At 40.6% G+C, this 20,212-nt stretch overlaps 1 protein-coding gene across 1 annotated transcript in view; it reads left to right on the forward strand.

Annotated features, from left to right (window-relative positions):
* The window catches only part of MANBA (mannosidase beta), a 125,394-nt gene that overhangs the window by 7,214 nt on the left and 97,968 nt on the right, over positions 1–20,212 (forward strand). The window contains exons 2-5 of the mRNA XM_055434296.2: positions 3,317–3,411; positions 6,492–6,597; positions 8,857–9,027; positions 13,929–14,052. Of these exons, the coding sequence (XP_055290271.2) occupies positions 3,317–3,411; positions 6,492–6,597; positions 8,857–9,027; positions 13,929–14,052 (496 nt within the window). The remainder of the gene's footprint in view (positions 1–3,316; positions 3,412–6,491; positions 6,598–8,856; positions 9,028–13,928; positions 14,053–20,212) is intronic.

The raw sequence follows: 20,212 nt of genomic DNA on the forward strand, positions 1-20,212 counted from the left end.
AAACCTAGACAGCATATTGAAAAGCAGAGACATTACTTTGTCAACAAAGGTCCTTCTAGTCAAGGCTGTGGTTTTTCCAGTGGTCATTTATGGATGTGAAAGTTGGACTATAAAGAAAGCTGAGCACCAAAGAATTGATGCTTTTGAACTGTGGTGTTGGAGAAGACTCTTGAGAGTCCCTTGGACTGCAAGGAGATTCAACCAGTCCATCCTAAAGGAGATCAATCCTGGGTGTTCATTGGAAGGACTGATGCTGAAACTGAAACTCCAGTACTTTGGCCACCTCATGCGAAGAGCTGACTCATTGGAAAAGACCCTGATGCTGGGAAAGATTGAGGGCAGGAGGAGAAGGGGACGATAGAGGATGAGACGGTTGGATGGCATCACCGATTCGATGGACATGAGTTTGAGTGAACTCCGGGAGTTGGTGATGGACAGGGAGGCCTGGCGTGCTGTAATTCATGGGGTCGCAGAGAGTTGGACACGACTGAGCGACTGAACTGAACTGAACTGAGTCTGTAGTCTTTCCAGATTTGCTTCTTTCAAGAAATAGGAAATGTTTGACATCTAAATTCTCCTTATCTAGAAAAAATTTATCTGAGACGATTACCCGCTGGAGCTCAACATGCTGGTTCCTTCAAGGATCTGGGAGATAAGAAGCAGTCTTGTGCCCTGTCAGCCATCCCTGAGGATGTTAGCAGGTTGCACCTTAGCAGGTTGAAGTGTTGCAACTACATTGGCCTTCACACCTTCCTTCTCCTGATATTTTTAACTATATTGGATTAAATCCACAGTGTAGAGTTATAAATAGTACTGGGTGGAGACACATGGGCAGGCTTATATTTAGGTGCCTCTTCAAACCTGTGTCCTTAACTGTTTACTTCATGTTAGTTCAGTGGAGAGTGCTGGGTGCTGTTTGTGGGGGAAGAGAAGAAAAGAAAGTAAGTGGGCTGCGCCTGGCGCACCCCAGTTAGCAGAACAAAAAGCTCAGAGGTTACCCAGACCTTAAAAGTCAGTTTGGTGATTATTGGTTGTTATTAAATCCAGTCAACTGCTGATCGCCCCTGTGATATCAAAATGTTTCTTCCAGTCAGGAGCAGTTTCTGGTTGACACATTTTCTTTCCATCTTGATATACACCCAGTGATATTATAGTGCCTCTTACATTTTGTGCCCTGGGCAGGTGCCCAACTGGCTGTTGTCAATGGTCAGCCCTTATGTCTGTGGAACGTAGATAAAGCTGGCTTTTCCCTCTCAACTTGGAGTTGCAGTTCCTGAGGAAATCGCCCTTGGGCCTGGCCCAGTCAGAGGCGAGAAGCCCTCTGAGCCTGCCTGGTGTCCCGTAGCTGTGGTGTTGTTCACAGACAGATGAACGGAAAAACTTCTTGTCCCATTCTGCCTCCTGCCTGGAAGCCCGCATCAGGAAGGTAAAGGGTAGAAAGTGAGAAGGGGAAGAAAGATGTAAGTATTATGGACAGGAATTGGGGCTGGACCCTCAGATAGAATAGCATCTGTGAACACCCAGCAGGCCAGTCATCTAAGGCAGAGGCTGATGAAGGGCCAGATATTATTAACACTGTTTTAGGCTTCATGGGTCATTTGGTCTCTGCCGTGTCTACTCAGCTCTGCTATTATAGCGTGAAAACTGCTGTATGTAATTTACAAAGGAATGGACCTGTCTGTGCTCCTGTAAAACTTTACTGATACATGTCCATTCTTAGTTCACTGGCCACCCAAAAACAGATAGTGAGCTGCATTAGGCCTGTAGGTTGTAGTTTGCAGACTTGGTCTAGGCTAGTACAGGAAACATGAAGTCTGTAAGTTTGACAGTATCTATGCTGCCTGCATGTTCTCTGGAGAGATACTTTTTGTGCTCACTTAGTAAAGCTGAGGGCTTCCCTGATGGCTCGGACGGTAAAAAATCCATTTGCAATGCAGGAGACCCTGATTTGATTCCTGGGTTGGGAAGTTCCCCTGGAGAAGGGATAGGCGACCCACTCCTGTATTCTTGGGCTTTCCTGGTGGCTCAGATGGTAAAGAATCCACCTGCAATGCGAAAGACCTGGGTTTGACCCCTGGGTTGGGAAGATCGCCTGGAGGAGGGCATGGCAACCCACAGCAGTATTCTTGCCTGGGGAATCCCCATAGACAGAGGAGCCTGACAGGCTACAGTCCATGGGGTCACAAAGAGTCGGATACGACTGACAGACTAAGCATAGCGTGGCATAGTAAAGCTGAGGGCTCCCCAGATGGTGCTGGTGGTGAAGAACCCGCCTGCCAATTTTGGAGTCATAAAAGGTAAGAGACACGGGTTAGATCCCTGGGTAGGGAAGATCCCCTGGAGGAAGGCGTGACAGCCCACTCCAGTATTCTTGCCTGGAGAATCCCATGGACAGAGGAGCCTAGTGGGCTGTAGTCCATAGGGTTGCAAAGACTTGGACACGGCTGAAGCGACCTAGCATGCACGCATGTACAGTAAAGCTAAGTGAAAGATAACTTTGTAAGTGCAAAGTAAATCCAAGGAGTGGGGAGTTTGCCTGATCTTTGGGAAACAGAGAAGAAGCATCCCCTGGGGAAACCAGCGGGGATAGTGGCAGCAAAATGCAAAGTGAGAACCAGGGAGCAGTGAGTGCCTGATGGCGTCACACCATTGAAAGTGCTGCCATTCATTCTCTGCTGTGACCTTGCAGGTTCTGTGTTTGGTTTCAACAGGGGAACCCAATCTTCATCTCCACATGTATAGAGAGCCCAGTCTTCATCTCCACGTCTCCACGTATTTCTTTGATAATGAACTATGTGTGTGCTAGTCACTTAGTCATGTCTGACTCTTTGCAATCCCATGGACTGTAGCCCATCAGGCTCCTCTGTCCGAGGGATTCTCCAGGTAAGAATACTGGAGTGTGTTGCCATGCCCTCCTCCAGGGGATCTTCCTGACCCAGGGATTGAATTCAGGTCTCTGGAACTGTAGGCAGATTCTTTGCCATCTAAGCCAACAGGGAAGCCCTAATGAAACTGTAATACTTATATCTCAGCTTGCTTTCATTTCAGGTATTTTGTTAGACTTTTACATTTAAAAATATTTTTAGCATTTTTAGGATACTAATGCCATGGCAACCTTGTTTGAAAGGTAATGGTCTCTTAAACAGATGGAGCTTTAGCCTTGAGGATGGGATGGGCCAGCATATGAAATGCTTGCAATCCTAGGCCAAGAGTTCATTGATTTTTAGGTAATAAATAACCATCATTACTAGTTTATTTCATGTTTATTTAATTAATTACTTTTGCATATTTAATCACCTGTATTTTTTATCATCAGGATCCTTACTACAGATTTAATAACCTTGACTACAGATGGATTGCCTTGGATAACTGGACCTATATCAAGAACTTTAAACTCCGTTTTGACATGAGGTACATATGTGTGTATATCTGTATTTATATCTATGTCTGTTTATTCATTTATTATTATTATTATTTGAACTTTTCTTCTTTTTCTGTTTGCAGTAATCTTTTGTTTGTTTAGGTTACATTGTCATACTAAAGCCTGAACTATAAAAGTGAAAATATGATTTATGTTTTGATTTGCGTATGAGGATTGTGCTGCTGATCATCAGTCACAGACTTACCTCTTATTCAGTCATTTTTCCAGTGGTTGTAATGGCACCACCTAGACTTAGTTCTTTTATCTGCCTTTTCTTTTCCCTGCTCTCCCAGTAATCCACAAAGTGTATATATTTACAATATTGTCAAATAGGCTTAGAGATACATCATTTGTTTGATATAGTGTTAGTCAGCCACAGAAACTACGGTATTGGCCTTATATTATATCATGAGGACATGAGGAAAGGTATGGTATAGGTTTCAGTAATGTCCTATGTAGCAGAATGTAACCCAATTATGCGTGTGTGTGCTGAGTTGCTCAGTTGTGTCCGACTCTTTGCAATGCCATTGACTCTAGCCTGCCAGGCTCCTCTGTCTATGGAATTTTCCAGGCAAGAATACTGTACTGAGTTGTTACTTCCTGCTCCAGGGGATCTTCCTGACCTATGGACTGAACCTGCGTCTCCTGCATTGGCAGGCAGATTCTTTACCACTGGCCAGCCTTGGAAGCTTCAACCTAATTATATTAATATTTACCGCCATTATTGATAAATTAAAAAAAAAACCTCTGTCCTTTTAATATGACCTTTCTTTTTTTTGGGGGGGTGGTAATTAATCACTAGCTTCTTACAAGAGAAATAAAGCCAGAAAATAATGCTCAGTATCTTCAAGTTACAGTGTTCCAAACTCTTATTTCCAGATAATACTTAAAATATCTCCAATAGGGGGCCCTCTTTCATCCTGAACTCAACATTTAGTTAACCAATTGACTGTGTGACTTAAAACTTGCATTAGATTCCAACCACCTCATTGTTTCTCTTAATATAATATCATCTTCCCAATCTCCCATGCCCAAGGAGTTTTTGGCTTATCATATCTTTTCTTCATTTTCCTGTATTTGGCCTGTTTCTGAGTCCTGTTAATTTTTGCCTATCATTTCTCTTGATTCAGCTCCTGTCTCCTCATTTCTAAGCTTCCACCTTTGCCTAGGCCTTTATACCTGGCCTTTATACCTTTGCCTAGGCCTTAATACCTGGCATTAGGCCTGTGCTACCTACTAAGATTTCTTGCTTTATCTTTTTATTCTCTAGTCTTCTGAATGTAGAAACATTATTCATCTCTTCCAAATTCTTATTTATTTTATTTTTTGGCTGCTCTGGGTCTTTATTGCTGTGCTTAGGCTTTCATTATTGCTGTGGGAGTTACTCTCTAGTTGCGATGTGCAGGCTTCTCATTGCCATAGCTTCTCTTGTTCAGATTACAGGCTCTGGGCTTCAGCAGTTGTGGTACATGGGCTGAGTTGCCCCGAGGCATATCGGATCTTCCTGAACCAGGGATTGAACCAGTTAGGCGAATTCTTAACCACTCGACCTCCAGGAAAGCCCGCAAATGTTTATTTTACCATTCTCGCTTAAGAATGAGAGTGTCTTCCCTTTGATTGGCAGATCAAGTTTAACCTTCTCTGCTTGTCTGTGAAAATGCTGCTTCCTGTTGCAAATCCTGTACCACTTCCTGCATCCCCATCCCCCTATTCCTCTCCCAGTCCTGCTGCTGCTGCTGCTGCTAAGTTGCTTCAGTCGTGTCCAACTCTGTGCGACCCCGTAGACGGCAGCACCCCAGGCTCCGCCATCCCTGAGATTCTCCAGGCAGGAACACTGGAGTGGGTTGCCATTTCCTTCTCCAGTGCATGAAAGTGAAAAGTGAAAGTGAAGTCGCTCAGTCGTGTTGGACTCTTTGTGATCCCATGGACTGTAACCTACCAGGCTCCTCTGTCCCTGGGATTTTCCAGGCAAGAGTACTGGAGTGGGGTGCCATTGCCTTCTCCAAGCTCCCAGCCCTAGGCAACTGCTAATTTATTTTTTATCGCTATGCATTTTTCTCTTCTGGAAATCTCAAAGAAATGGAACTGTACAATATATCCCTCCTTTATGACTGGCTTCTTTTCATTTCAGTTCAGTTCAGTTCAGTCGCTCAGTCATGTCCGACTCTTTGCGACCCCATGAATCACAGCACGCCAGGCCTCCTTGTCCATCACCAACTCCCGGAGTTCACTCAAACTCATGTCCATCGAGTCGGTGATGCCATCCAGCCATCTCATTCTCTGTCGTCCCTGTCTCCTCCCACCCCCAATCCCTCCTAGCATCAGACTCTTTTCCAGTGAGTCACTTACATAATGATATTTTCAAGTTCATCTGTGTTGTTGTGTCCACCAGTACTTCATTTCTTTTTATTGCTGAACACTATTTTATTGTATGGATATGCCACATTTTATTTATTTTGTTCTTTAAACTCTTGTTTCCTTCTTGAAGTCTTTACTTTATAAACTCTGAAATCACTTGTAGTCTATTCATCAAGACTATATCACAAAGTAGAAGAGATTGAAAGCTTTCTCTTTGTTTCATGTGTTTTAGGCTTGAATGCTAAACAGATTTCAGATTCCTTAAATTCAGAGAGTGTTTTAGTTCTCTGTAAGGCTTAGCAGAGTACTGGGCACATAATATTTACTCATAGATACTTGCTAGTTGGTTAATACATTCTCTTAGCGTCAGTAAATGTAATAGTTTGTGAAAATGTTTTGTGTTTGTTATTAATATTGAACTTGATTCAAATAAGAACTTTGTGAAGTTCTAGGGTAAAAGTCAATGCATGGAAATTAGAAGTCATGCTCATGATTTGATAGGGATTATTGAAATATTATCAAGAAAGTTAAACTGGATCACTCAACATAAAAATGTATTAAAGTGATATTTCTGAAAATTTTATTGAAAATTGCCTTCCAGGAATGTATATTTTCTCTGAAATATTTATTCCTTTCATTCTTAATTAAAAAAGACTAGTTATCTAAGTTAATGTTTTATTCACCTTGTTTTAAAAATCTTCTGTTTTTTTAGCAAATGGAGTAAAGTAAATTTGATTTTTGAGGGTATCGATACAGTTGCAGTAGTCCTGCTCAACAGTGTTCCTATTGGCAAAACAGACAACATGTTCAGAAGATACGTAAGTACATAGTGACATCAGGTTAAAAAGAACCACTGTTTGTGTTTGTGTTCATTCTTATCACGAGCAGCAAGCACAAGCCCTTTGATGCAATGGGTAAGTTACTTTATCTCTCAGTTCCCATATTTGTTGAATGATGAAGACACTCAAGCCCTATAAAATTATTGTGAGGATTTAATTAGTTAATTGAAATGATTGGTTTAGTTTATGGCACATAGGGAATGTTTGAAAATGCTGTTCCCTTCTCTGTTCTTTTGAATCCAGAGTTTCAAGGGAAATGACAGCTGACAAGCCATTTTTAAAAGGAAGTGTTCCTTCCTTTCTGGAAGTGTTACCTTAAGAGATTGTATCCCTGTCAAGGGTAGACTTTTCAAAACAAAAATAACTAATGACTTAGAAATACATGCTCTGCATACCAGAGGGTCAGGTTATTATGAAGCATCTAGGAAATACTTGGCAATTCAGAGCCATATGTAAATAGCAAGAGCAGACTTTCCAGGACTAAACATAGTCTCTGTTTGCTCTGTTGGCCTAGGACCATCATCTCTCAGTAAAAATAGCAAAAAAAAACCTAGAAATCTAGTTTGGGTAGGAGAATGTAATAGTTATAACTAAAAGTTGGCAACTAAGTTATACAAGCTGAATTTAGAAAAGGCAGAGGAACCAGTGATCAAATTGCCAACATCCGCTGGATCATACAAAAAGCAAGAGAGTTCCAGAAAAACATCTACTTCTGCTTTATTGACTACATCAAAGCCTTTGACTGTGTGGATCACAACAAACTGTGGAAAATTCTTCAAGAGATGGGAATACCAGACCACCTTACCTGCCTCCTGAAAAATCTGTATGCAGGTCAAGAAGCAACAGTTAGAATTGGACATGGAATTGCAGACTGGTTCCAAATCAGGAAAGGAGTATGTCAAGGCTGTATATTGTCACCCTGCTTATTTAACTTATATGCAGAGTACATCATGCAAAATGCCAGGCTGGATGAAGCACAAGCTGGAATCAAGATTCCCAGGAGAAATACAATAACCTCAGATATGCAGATGACACCACCCTTATGGCAGAAAGTGAAGAGGAACTAAAGAGCCTCTTGATGAAAGTGAAAGAGGAGAGTGAAAAAGTTGGCTTGAAGCTCAACATTCAGAAAACTAAGATCATGGCATCTGGTCCCATCACTTCATGGGAAATAGATGGGGAAACAGTGGAAACAGTGTCAGACTTTATTTTCTTGGGCTCGAAAATCACTGCAGATGGTGACTGTAGCCATGAAATTAAAAGACTCTTGCTCCTTGGGAGAAAAGCTATGACCAACATAGGCAGCATATTAAAAAGCAGAGACATTACTTTGCCAACAAAGGTCCATCTAGTCAAGGCTATGGTTTTTCCAGTGGTCATGTATGGATGTGAGGGTTGGACTATAAAGAAAGCTGCTGCTGCTGCTGCTGCTAAGTCATTTCAGTCGTGTCCGACTCTGTGCAACCCCATAGACGGCAGCCGACCAGGCTCCGCTGTCCCTGGGATTCTCCAGGCAAGAATACTGGAGTGGGTTGCCATTTCCTTCTCCAATGTGTGAAAGTGAAAAGTGAAAGTGAAGTCACTCAGTCGTGTCTGACTAGTAGCGACCCCATGGACTGCAGCCCACCAGGCTCCTCTGTCCATGTGATTTTCTAGGCAAGAGTACTGTAGTGGCTTGCCATTGCCTTCGCCGATAAAGAAAGCTGAGCACTAACGAATTGATGCCTTTGAACTATGGTGTTGGATAAGACTCTTGAGAGTCCCTTGGACTGCAAGGGGATCCAACCAGTCCATCCCAAAGGAAATCAGTCCTGAATATTCATTGGAAGGACTGATGCTATAGCTGAAACTCCAATACTTTGGCCATCCAATGTGAAGAACTGACTCATTTGAAAAGACTCTAATGCTGGGAAAGATTGAGGGCAGGAAGAGAAGGGGACGACAGAGGATGAGATAGTTGGATGGCATCGCCGACTTGACGGACATGAGTTTGAGTAAACTTTGGAAGTTGGTAATGGACAGGGAAGCCTGGCATGCTGTAGTCCATGGGGTCACAAAGAGTCAGACATGACTGAGCAACTGAACTGAACTGAAGTTATACTATCTTGGAGAAGTTTTTTCATCAGCAAAAAGGCTAGACCTAAAGATTTCAATTATTTTATGCATCTTTCATACATTCTGCCTATGTCTAAAATTTTATACATGAGGATGCTTTCATATCTGTTCTGTTTAATTTAGAGCTTTGATATTACACATGTGGTCAAAGCAATGAATATCATTGAAGTGCGTTTCCAGTCACCAGTGATATATGCGAACCAGAGAAGTGAACTTCACACTGCCTACTGGGTGCCCCCCAACTGCCCTCCACCTGTGCAGGATGGCGAATGCCATGTCAACTTTATTCGCACGGTAAGGGTCTCACAGTGGAGGGCCTTTCACCTTAAGGATGGGATGATGGTATATGAAATGCTTGTTTGAAGACTCCAATTGTATTTCAGAAAATGGGCATCTCTCTCCTGCCCCTTAGTGGGATTTATAGTAAAAATTAGAAATAAGAACCAAAAGTTATATGAATTTTTGAGGAGAACTTTTCTTTCTAGGATCCCTTCTTGAGGAGTACCTAAGATAACATTGGAAAAAAATAAAAATAGGTGACTGATAATGCACCTTTACAATTTTTATTTTGGCTATACCTCGAGGCTTGCAGGATCTTTGTGTCCTGACCAGGGATCAAACCCATGCCCCCTGCAGTGGAAGGCCGGAATCCTAACTACCGGACTGCCAGGGAATTCCCCCTTTACAATTTTTTTTTTAAAAGCCCTTAAGTTTATCAAGCTTTCCATCAGACTGTAGGGTTCCTATTTATGAGCAATAGTTGTTACTAGCCTTCTGCAACTGTTAATGTATTTGCTGATGTGTGATATTTTACTGCCAGGTTTTCATAACATCTAACAAAAGATAACAAAAGCACAGGTGATTAATTTCCTTTGAGTCTGTTCTCAATCTAGATGACTAATACAGGGATGAATTAGTATTTTATGTCACACTTAGTGTTTAATTTTATTTTTATTTAAAGAAAGTTTAATTGTGGTAAAATACACATAACACAGAATTTACTACCTTAATTCTTTTAGGTGTACATTCAGTAATATTAAATATATTCACATTGTGTGAAATCAGTCTCCAGAACTGTTTCATCTTGCAAAACAAACTCTGTACTCGTTAAAAAAACAACTCCCCACTTTCCCCCAACTCTCAGCCCCTGGCAACCACCATCTTTCAGATTCTAGGAGTTTTAATCCTCTAGATACCTCTTACCAGTCGAATCATACAATATTTGTCTGTCTGTGACTGATTTAGTTCACTAAACAATTTTTTGGACGTGCTCTCATCGCTGCTCTCTTCTGTGAGTTAAAAGTGATTCATTGGGTCATATCATACTCAGATATCAATGTAATGTCTTCGGGTTCATCTATGTTGTAGTGCGTGCCAGAATTCCCTTCCTTTTTAAAGGCTGACTAATCTTCGAAGCACAAGCTGAAATCCAGATTGCCGGGAGAAATATCAATAACCTCAGATATGCAGATGACACCACCCTTACGACAGAAAGTGAAGAGGAACTAAAAAGCCTCTTGATGAAAGTGAAAGAGGAGAGTGAAAAGGTTGGCTTGAAGCTCAACATTCAGAAAACAAAGATCATGGCATCTGGTCCCATCACTTCATGGGAAATAGATGGGAAAAACAGTGGAAACAGTGTCAGATTTTATTTTGGGGGGCTTCAAAATCACTGCGGATTCTGATTGCAGCCATGAAATTAAAAGATGTTTACTCCTTGGAAGGAAAGTTACGACCAACCTTGATAGTATATTAAAAAGCAGAGACGTTACTTTGCCAACAAAGGTCCATCTAGTCAAGGCTATGGTTTTTCCAGTGGTCATGTATGGATGTGAGAGTTGGACTATGAAGAAAGCTGATCGCTGAAGAATTGATGCTTTTGAACTGTGGTGCTGGAGAAGACTCTTGCGAGTCCCTTGGACTGCAAGGAGATCCAGCCAGTCCATCCTAAAGGAGACCAGTCCTAGGTGTTCATTTGAAGGACTGATGCTAAAGCTGAAACTCAAATACTTTGGCCACCTCATGTGACAAGTTGACTCACTGGAAAAGACTCTGATGCTGGGAGGGATTGGGGGCGGGAGGAGACTGGGATGACAGAGAATGAGATGGCTGGATGGCATCACCGACTCAATGGTCATGAGTTTGAGTGAACTCCGGGAGTTGGTGATGGACAGGGAGGCCTGGCTTAGTGTGATTCATGGGGTCGCAAAGAGTCGGACACGACTGAGCGACTGAACTGAACTGAACTGAATATTCCATTGTATATACATACCACGGGTGCCTAAAGCTCATTGTGTCCAACACTGCACTGGGATCTAAACCCTGCTCCCAGGGCTTTTTGTCTCACTGAATGGAATACCATTTGCAGCAGTTGCTCAAGCCAGAAACCTCAGAGTTGTTTTTGATACCTCCTGGTCTCTTTTTTAAAAGAGATTAGGAAGTCCTTTTGATGATGTGGATGTTACCTTTTTAGTAGCTCCTGAATCTGCTCGTGCTTAATTTCTACTCCCACACTTGGGGTCCATCTGTTACCATTTCTTGCATCAGGTGTTGCTGTGGTTGCACAACTGGTACTCAATGACCTTGTTTGCCTCACTCCACTTAATTTGCCCAAGGAACAGCCAGAGTGTGCCTTTCAGATAAAAATCATCGTGGCACACCCCATCCCCGGCCCCCTTGAAACTCTTCAACAGTTTCTCATTGCTTTTAGGCTAAAGTCCAGAGTTCTTAGCTAAGTTTGTCCCATGTGCCCACTGTTCTAGTCTTCTGCTCATCTCTTCCCACTGTTTTCATTTCCTGGAATGCACCATGTTCTCTAGCATCTTGAGGACTTCATATATGCCGTTCCTTCTGAAAGGATGCCTTCACTCCCTCTCCCCTAAACACACTGGACAAGTGGTACTCACCTTTCAAGTCTCCATTTAAAAGTCACTATTATTCAGGGGAACTTGTCTTGACACCATTATATGTTCCCTGTCTATTTCTTTTATGACTATTTGTTCAATTTGTTTTCTTTATTTTCCTTTGTGACTATTTGTTCAATGCCTGAATCTCCTGCTATATACTGTGAGTGTTGTAAGCAAAAGGACTGTTTCTGTTTGGTATGTTAATATACTCCCAGGCTGAAACATAGAGAGCACTGCACAAATATTTTTGAATAAGTGAAAACTTTTATTTGGAGAGATTATGTGAATTAGAATGATTTGTAACCCTTGCTGGGGAAAATAATCTGCATTATAAGATGTTGAATATTTTTGCCCTCCTCCTTCTCTCTATCCCTAATAAAATAATTACATATCTGAACTTAAAAACCTTGCAATAACTATCCCCAAGATGGTCTTCATTCTGAACATGAGATCCTTAAGTCCTGATTTTATACGGATGCGGATGCTGTGAAGTGGTTTTAGTTCTTTGTTTTTCTCTGTAATGGAAACTGAATTTTCTCTGTTATAGATAAGTACAGAACTTAGGAAATAGTATCAAATGCTTAAATGAAAACAGTGTGGCCAGATCCTTAGGCTCTATTCTGCAAGTTCTCCCTTCAGGAAGATCTCAGTACTTCCTCTGGTGCTTATTCTTTTTTAAAAGCCTAACTCAGCCTCACACATTTTAATTGACTGTGTTTTGGAAATTTTTTTCTTTTCTTTTATGAATTGGAAGTTTACAAAAATTCTGCTCTAGTTACCTGTGTCAGTGTCTAAAGTCTTTTTTTTTTTTTTTTAATGAAGTGATGAGACTGGATGCCATGATTTTAGTTTTTGAATGTTGAGGGCTTTTTTTTTTTTTTCATTTTTCTTGCTATTTTGTTTTTTTCTACTTTAAAAAATTTATTTTTAATTGAAGGGTAATTGTAATAGGTGTCTAAATTCTGAACTTATTATTTCTGGGATGTAAGTTCAGAGCCTAGGACTTCTGAATTCATCCTGGAGGAAATAGGGGTTTGCAAGTCTAGCCAGTTTCTTAAGCCTGTTTATGCATATTTTTAATCTTTCAGTATGTTTCCTCATTTTTTATAGTTATTACATTTAACTATAGTAGTAGGTTCAGAGATATTTTGAAGAAATTTAAAGAGATCTATTGTGTTGCTTCAGTGTAATATGCTTTGGAAGGATAAATGTACATAATTAGATTTTATAGTCTTGGAACTTTTCTACGAAATTTAACTATGTTGCCTAGGTTTCTAGATTAGTTATTGTATTAAGTTATCTATTGCTGTGTAACAATTATACCAAAACTTATCAGCTTAAAACAACATTTATTATCACAGTTTCTGTCAGCCAGGAATGCAGGTGTGTCTTAGCTGGGTACTTCTGGCTCAGGGTCACTCAGGAGGTTACTGACAAACTCTGGACCAGGGCTGCAGTCACTTTAAGCCTGGGTGAGGCCTGCCTAAGCTCCACCATGTGCTTATTGGTGGGCCTTAGATGGGCCTCCAGGCTCACTCATGTGGGCCTCTTCCAGAACTGCCTTCCAGCATGGCAGCCAACTTCCCTCTTGGCCAAGAGAGAGCTGAGTGAGCACTAAGGCCAAAGGCACAGTCTTTTATAACCTACTTTTGGACATGCTCTCATCACTGCTGTGTTCTGCTGGTTAAAAGTGATTCATTAGGTCATGTCATACTCAAGGGGAGGGGGTTACACTAGGGTGTGAATACCAGGAGCGGTGCATTGTGGGTCATTTTAGATGTCGTGAATGGGACACACACACACTATCATGGACTGAATTTTGTGCCCCTGCCCCCCAAATTTCTATATTGAAGTCCTGACCCTCAATAAGATCAAAATGTCTCCCTGTTTGGAGGTTAGATCTTTAAAGAGGTGATTAAGTTAAATGAAACCATTAGGATTAGTCCTAACCCAGGATCATTGATGTCCTTATCAGAAGAGGAAATTTGGACCACATTAGGGTGTATGTGTGTGTTCACAGAAGAGGCTGTTAAGGGCACTGTGAGAATGCGGCCATCTGTAAGCCCAGGAAACCAAACCTGCCAGCACCTTGATCTTGTACTTCCTAGCCCCTAGAACTGTGCGAAACTTAATTTCTGTTGTTTAAGTCACCCAGTTTGTGGTATTTTGTTACGGCACCCTGGCAAACCAATACACGCATACATACTATTTTAAAAGAAAAGGTTTTTCATAATGTTTAAGTCTTATGGTAATTAGAGTCTATCTTCTTTTTTTCCCTTGAAATTACAGATGCAGTGTTCCTTTGGTTGGGACTGGGGACCTTCTTTTCCTACTCAGGGCATTTGGAAAGATGTTAGAATTGAAGCCTATAATATTTGTCATCTGAACTACTTCACGTTTACCCCCATCTATGGTAAGCTAAGAGCTGTGATTTTTTTGTTTTTCTTTTCTGAGCCTTCTCTGTATTATAAACATTGGCTTTTTTGTGTGTGTGCCTCTTTTTTAAAAATTTTTATTGGAGGCTAATTATTTTACAATATTATATTGGTTGGTTTTGCCATACATTGACATGAATCCGCCCCAGGTGTATATGAGTTCCCCCTCCCGAACCTCCCTCCCACCCCCCTCCTCCCATTATCCTCCCTCTGGGTCATCCCTGCATACCAGCCCCGAGTATCCTGTAACATGCATCAACCCTGAACTGGCAATTCGTTTCACATATGATAATATACATGTTTCAATGCCATTCTCCCAATATTTTTTTGTTTTTCTTTTCTGAGCCTCCTCTGTCTTATAAACATTGGCTTTATAATTTGAATATACAAATATACAGTTGACCTTTGAACAACATGGGTTTGAACTGTGCAGGTCCACTCATATGTTTTAATGAATTTGTTTTAATGAATACTACAGTCCTGCATGATCTAAGGTCTGTTGAATCCATGATTCAGAACTGCAGATACAAAGGGCTGACTTTGAGCATCAGTGGATTTTGGTACCTCTAGCAGGTCCTGGAACCAATCTGTTGTGGTTAATGAGGGACAAATGTACTTTTCAGAGATTTACTTTTAAAAAATTTTTATGGCACATTAAATTTAGAAAAGTGAAAAGTATGTACAAACTGATCTGTCATGAAAATTTATTTTCCATGGAAAAACCCAAACGAACTTTTTGGCCAACCCAATATATAAAGCAGGTAAGTAGATGGGTTCAGTTCAGTTCAGTCACTCAGTCGTGTCTGACCCTTTGCGACCCCATGAATCACAGAACGCCAGGCCTCCCTGTCTATCACCAACTCCCGGAGTTCACTCAAACTCATGTCCATTGAGTTGGTGATGTAATTAAAAAAAAAATGAGAGGAAGAAAGAAAGGATGGAGGAGAGAGGGAGGTGAGGAGGGAAGGAAAGAAGGAAGGAAGGAACTCTGTTTTCCCTAGCTATGTATTCTTTCTTAAAAGAGTGGGTCTGCTGGCTTGCACTCCTTTTTGCTGCCCCTGTAGTCACTTTCAGAACTCCATGGTGCTGAGTTCTTGGTTTGCTTAAATCACTGGGCTGACTTTCTATCACTGTACATTTTCTCCTCTGAAGGCCATGACATACCAGCCTTGTTAAGAATTGAAAGTAAACTGGAAGGCAAACAAGGCATTAAAGAAACTCTGGTAAGGTAAAGAATACTGCTTTTTCTTTTGAAAAGAGCATTGAAAAAAACCTCAGAAATCTCACAGATGTCAACAAATTGGTTGAGTGCTGGTCAAATATTTGTTGAGTTCTTTGTTCAGCACTGTGTATGTTTGGCTTAGAAAAGAAGTATAATGTGTTTACTGACACTGCAAGTTGGTTGTGGTATGGAGGGGAGAGACAAACAATTATCAAACCAAATTAGATTGTGTTGCAGTCTTCAGGATGGCAACTCCAGTAGTTTGCAAAATCAGAGATCAGAAGATTTGAGAAGTTAGAGAAGTCAGGGTGAAGGTGGAGGCAAATGGGATTTTAAACGATAGCTCATGATGCTCAGTTCAGTTCACTGCAGGCCTAACTAGACGTCGTTTATATGCAAGGATGTGATGCGTCCATACAAGAATTCTGGTGTCTTTAGGGCCCATTGACCATAAATTGCTTCACATGGAACCAAATCTGTGTTTTCTGAAGGCAGAAGATGAAAGCACATCAGAGATGGTTGATAATTGAGGAGGCTATTAGGTGCTGCTGGCATTTTTAAATGTTGAAAAGACATTAGAGGCCCTGATGTAAATTGCACATATGAATGTGGCTATTTAGGGCTTTCTAGTTTAGTGTTTCTCAAACTGTTCTTCAGAGACTCAACCCAAACTGAGCCTTGCTATAAAATCAAATACATAATGGTTCACTCTCCCTAACCCCCATCCATAGTTTTTCTCAGGTATATATAATAAAACCTACTGTGAGAGGGGGCCTGATTTTCCCAAAAGTTATTTATTCAATAGTTTTAATCAGCGTTTGGGTGGTTAGAGAAAGTGCTCTGAGTTCCAGTATTCTGATATCTGAAAAAATTTGAATAGCACTGCTCTGCTGCTGCTGCTGCTGCTAAGTCACTTCAGTCGTGTCCGACTCTGTGTGACCCCATAGACGGCAGCCAACAGGCTCCACCGTCCCTGGATTCTCCAGGCAAGAGTACTGGAGTGGGTTGCCATTGCCTTCTCCAAGCACGGCTCTAGTTTAATTTAAAAGCTTGAATATGAACCTAAATATTTCTTTCTGATTGTGAGTCATTAAGGTTCAGTTTATTAGCCATTAGTGACTAGGGTGAATTTTAATTAAATCAATTTAAGTGATGCTTAAAATTTAATTTAGACTCACTGTAATTAATTATCCACATCAAGTACATTTTTGATGTCTTATGACTACAATATATTTTGTACTTAACAAAGAGAAAAATATGTTTCCTGTTCAGAAGATGTGTCCTATGCGTATTAAGCAGTAATTCTTATATTTTTGATAAATTTAATAGATTTCAATTCAGTTGGTTAATTTCTATTCGGCTGTAATAGAGAAAATTGAAGCATGAACTTACAAAGCATTAGGAGAGAAACTTCCTTTAAGAGTTTTTTCAGAATTTTTTTTTTTCAGTTTGTATTTGGAAGATAGCAATCATCACTGAAATCAATAGAAATTTAAACGTTGAAAAATAATAGAGAATAAACTAAAATAAACTATTTTGGATATTTTTTGCATTTATTTTGTACATACTTTGAAGCAGGATTGTGAGAGTTACCAAACATTTTTTAACAGGAGTAATTCAGAATCTAAAGTAGATACACATCATTTTTATTTAAAATCAAATACTGTATTCATTTTTAAAATTTAAGTGTGAAATGAGGTTAATCAAAACTAATGCAAGCAGTGGCTAATCTCTGTATACTAATACTACAGATAGTTTGTATTTAATTCTTATAAATTTATATATTGAGCTTATATTGTCTCTATAATAAGGGAAGAAAGCAAATAAACTAATATATAGTAATTTCAGTCAATTTATTATGAAAGGCTAAACTCCTTTGACTTTGTGGCACTTTCTGCTTTCTGCCTGTTGAGGCTAGATGAAAATAACTTTTGCTTTTCCAAATATTCAGTTTATTTCTTTATTTAAAATCAGTGTGCTTACCCCTAAAGATCAAATGATCAACCATAGTTCTCCAATTTAATTGTATAAAGTGTGACAGAAAAAAGCTATTAGACTTTTAGAAATTAACTTGAAATTTTTGTTAATTAATTTTCTTTATATATATACACACGTATATATATTTGTCTCTTTCTACATTCTTAATTTTTTATCATAGTGTAGTTTTCAATATCCTTTGGTCATTTGTTTGATTTCCCTCGGCTTCCTAAATGATTTTCAAGTATTCTTAATGTTTAAGGTAATAAAAATAAATTTGTATTTGAAAAAAACACTGAGGTCAAAGGGAGAAAAGAGTTGCTCTCATTGTCTCCTAGGCTCTTATTTATCTAGGTTTTAAGAGATACTGATGTATTGATATGATTTTCTTTAAAACTTTATTAGAAAATATTTATTTGAATGCATATATGTGCATGTGAGAGAGACAGAGACATATATTCATATATTGATCATCTCATATTTGTAACCTGATGTCAATTGTTCATATTAGGCCCTAAAATTTATTAGGGAGGGATGGTTGTTTACTTTTATGAACTTTCCATAAGGTTAGGTAGACATTTTAAGTCCAAATATATAATGTTCTCATGAAACACTTCATTGTTTAATCTTTTGTTACCATAGTTAGAAAAAAATAGTACAGAAAAAAAAAGATTTCCATGCGTAAATCTTCCTCTCGAGCTGAGGTGAGCTCTGGGTCTTTGACCTGTGCTTGGGTACTTCCGTTCCTCAGAGACACTGTCTTCCTGACCCTATCCACACTTACTTTTTGCCTCAGCCTAACGCACCCCATCTTGTCATTCTTGAAGACCTAGCCTTTGCATTTGAGGAGTGGGCCCAGCTCCTAGCTAGACTAGCCTGCCTAACAGAGGCCTGTATTGAAGGTCACTTTGCTTACAGTTTGCTACAGAGCATATAAAATTACAATGTAGCAAAGATTTGTCCACCTTGCTCTGTTGTTGTTTAGTGGATAAGTTGTATCCCACTCTTTGCCACCCCATGGGCTATAGCCTGCCAAGCTCCCCTGTCCATAGATTTTCTCAGGCAATAATACTAGCATGGGTTTCCATTTCCTTTTCCAGTGGATCTTCCTGACCCAGGGATCAAACCCACATCTCATGCATTGGCAGGTGAATTCTTTACCACTGAGCAACCTGAGAAACCCAACAGTCTTGCTTCAGTTCAGTTCAGTCGCTCAATTGTGTCTGACTCTTTGCAACCCCATGAATCAGAGCATGCCAGGCCTCCCTGTCCATCACCAACTCCCGGAGTTCACTCAAACTCATGTCCATCGAGTCGGTGATGCCATCCAGCCATCTCATTCTCTGTCATCCCCATCTCCTCCCGCCCCCAATCCCTCCCAGCATCAGACTCTTTTCCAGTGAGTCAACTTGTCGCATGAGGGGGCCAAAGTATTGGAGTTTCAGCTTCAGCATCAGTCCTTCCAATGAACACCCAGGATTGATCTCCTTTAGAATGGACTGGTTGGATCTCCTTGCAGTCCAAGGGACTCTCAAGAGTCTTCTCCAGCACCACAGTTCAAAAGCATCAATTCTTCGGCGATCAGCTTTCTTCACAGTCCAACTCTCACATCCCATACATGACCATGGGAAAAACCATAGCCTTGACTAGACGGACCTTGGTTGGCAAAGTAATGTCTCTGCTTTTTAATATGCTTGCTGCTGCTACTGCTGCTAAGTCACTTCAGTCGTGTCCCACTCTGTGTGACCCCATAGACGGCAGCCCACCAGGCTCCCCTGTCCCTGGGATTCTCCAGGCAAGAACACTGGAGTAGGTTGCCATTTCCTTCTCCAGTGTGTGAAAGTGAAAAATGAAAGTGAAGTCGCTCAGTTGTGTCCAACTCTTAGCGACCCCACGGACTGCAGCCTACCAGGCTCCTCCGTCCATGGGATTTTCCAGCAAGAGTACTGGAGTGGGTTGTTTAACGCATACATTTTTGAATGCAAGCATACATTTTCTTGCATTCATTTTGAATCACTTTTCATTACCCATAAAATGACAGTATTCAGCCTTGAAAATATATTTATGGGTAGGTAGGTTGTTTGAATAACCTCCTCTGATTATTGTTGTGTAAGTCAATTTTTTTTCTTCTCTAGAACTTACCAGTTTATCCTTATTTGGTGTTGGGGTGCGGGAAGATGTTGCTTTGTGCCTGTTTTGTCTTGATTTCATCTTTGAGGATTTTGTCCTGCTGAGTAGGCAAGGAGATTTTGCTGCTTGGCAAAGAAGGGGAAAACAACTATTGTAACTATGTAAGCCTGCCTTTAGGGTAATACAAGATGTGTAGCTCTTTGAAAAGCAGCTCCTGAAATCTCTCCTGTAATTCCAGCAGAAGGATGGGAAAATATCCTATGTCTGAATTTAAGCATTCTGAGGCTTGCTGTCATTGCTCTTGCTTCAAGTGCACAAGACTGCCTGTTCACTGCAGCTCTGCATCACCTGTGAAAGATGCAAGGTGCAGCTCACAGGTACAAAGAGGAGCTGGGAGGAGCTCAGCAGGGCTAATGAATGCAGCCATCTTTGAAGAGCTTCCCCCTCAGTGAGACTGAGCGTCTTCTTCACTTTACATGAGCAATCTACCAACGTTTGCAGACCCATCCCATGCTAACCTGAGTGTGCTTCCCTGTCCCTACTGGTTCTTAACCCTCCCAGATGCCATCCTGTATTCTTAACCCAGACCTTTTGGGTATATTCTGTTTCTTTGGGTAGATCCAACATTTTTGTTCTTTGTGTTTAGAGTGTAATTTACAGTGCCTGTCAAGATTCACAGACAGTGATTATTCAAGGAGTATATTTCCACTGTTTGGCAGAAATGCCCACATAACTAGTGTCATGCCTTTGTCACGTAGTTTAGATTACAAAGATGGTACTCTGACAAATAGAGGATCTGGGCACCATGT

The sequence above is a fragment of the Moschus berezovskii genome, chromosome 5 (genome assembly GCF_049115385.1).
Source record: "Moschus berezovskii isolate FMDL1 chromosome 5, NW_MosBer_1.0, whole genome shotgun sequence".
In the NCBI taxonomy this organism is placed as follows: Eukaryota; Metazoa; Chordata; class Mammalia; order Artiodactyla; family Moschidae; genus Moschus; species Moschus berezovskii.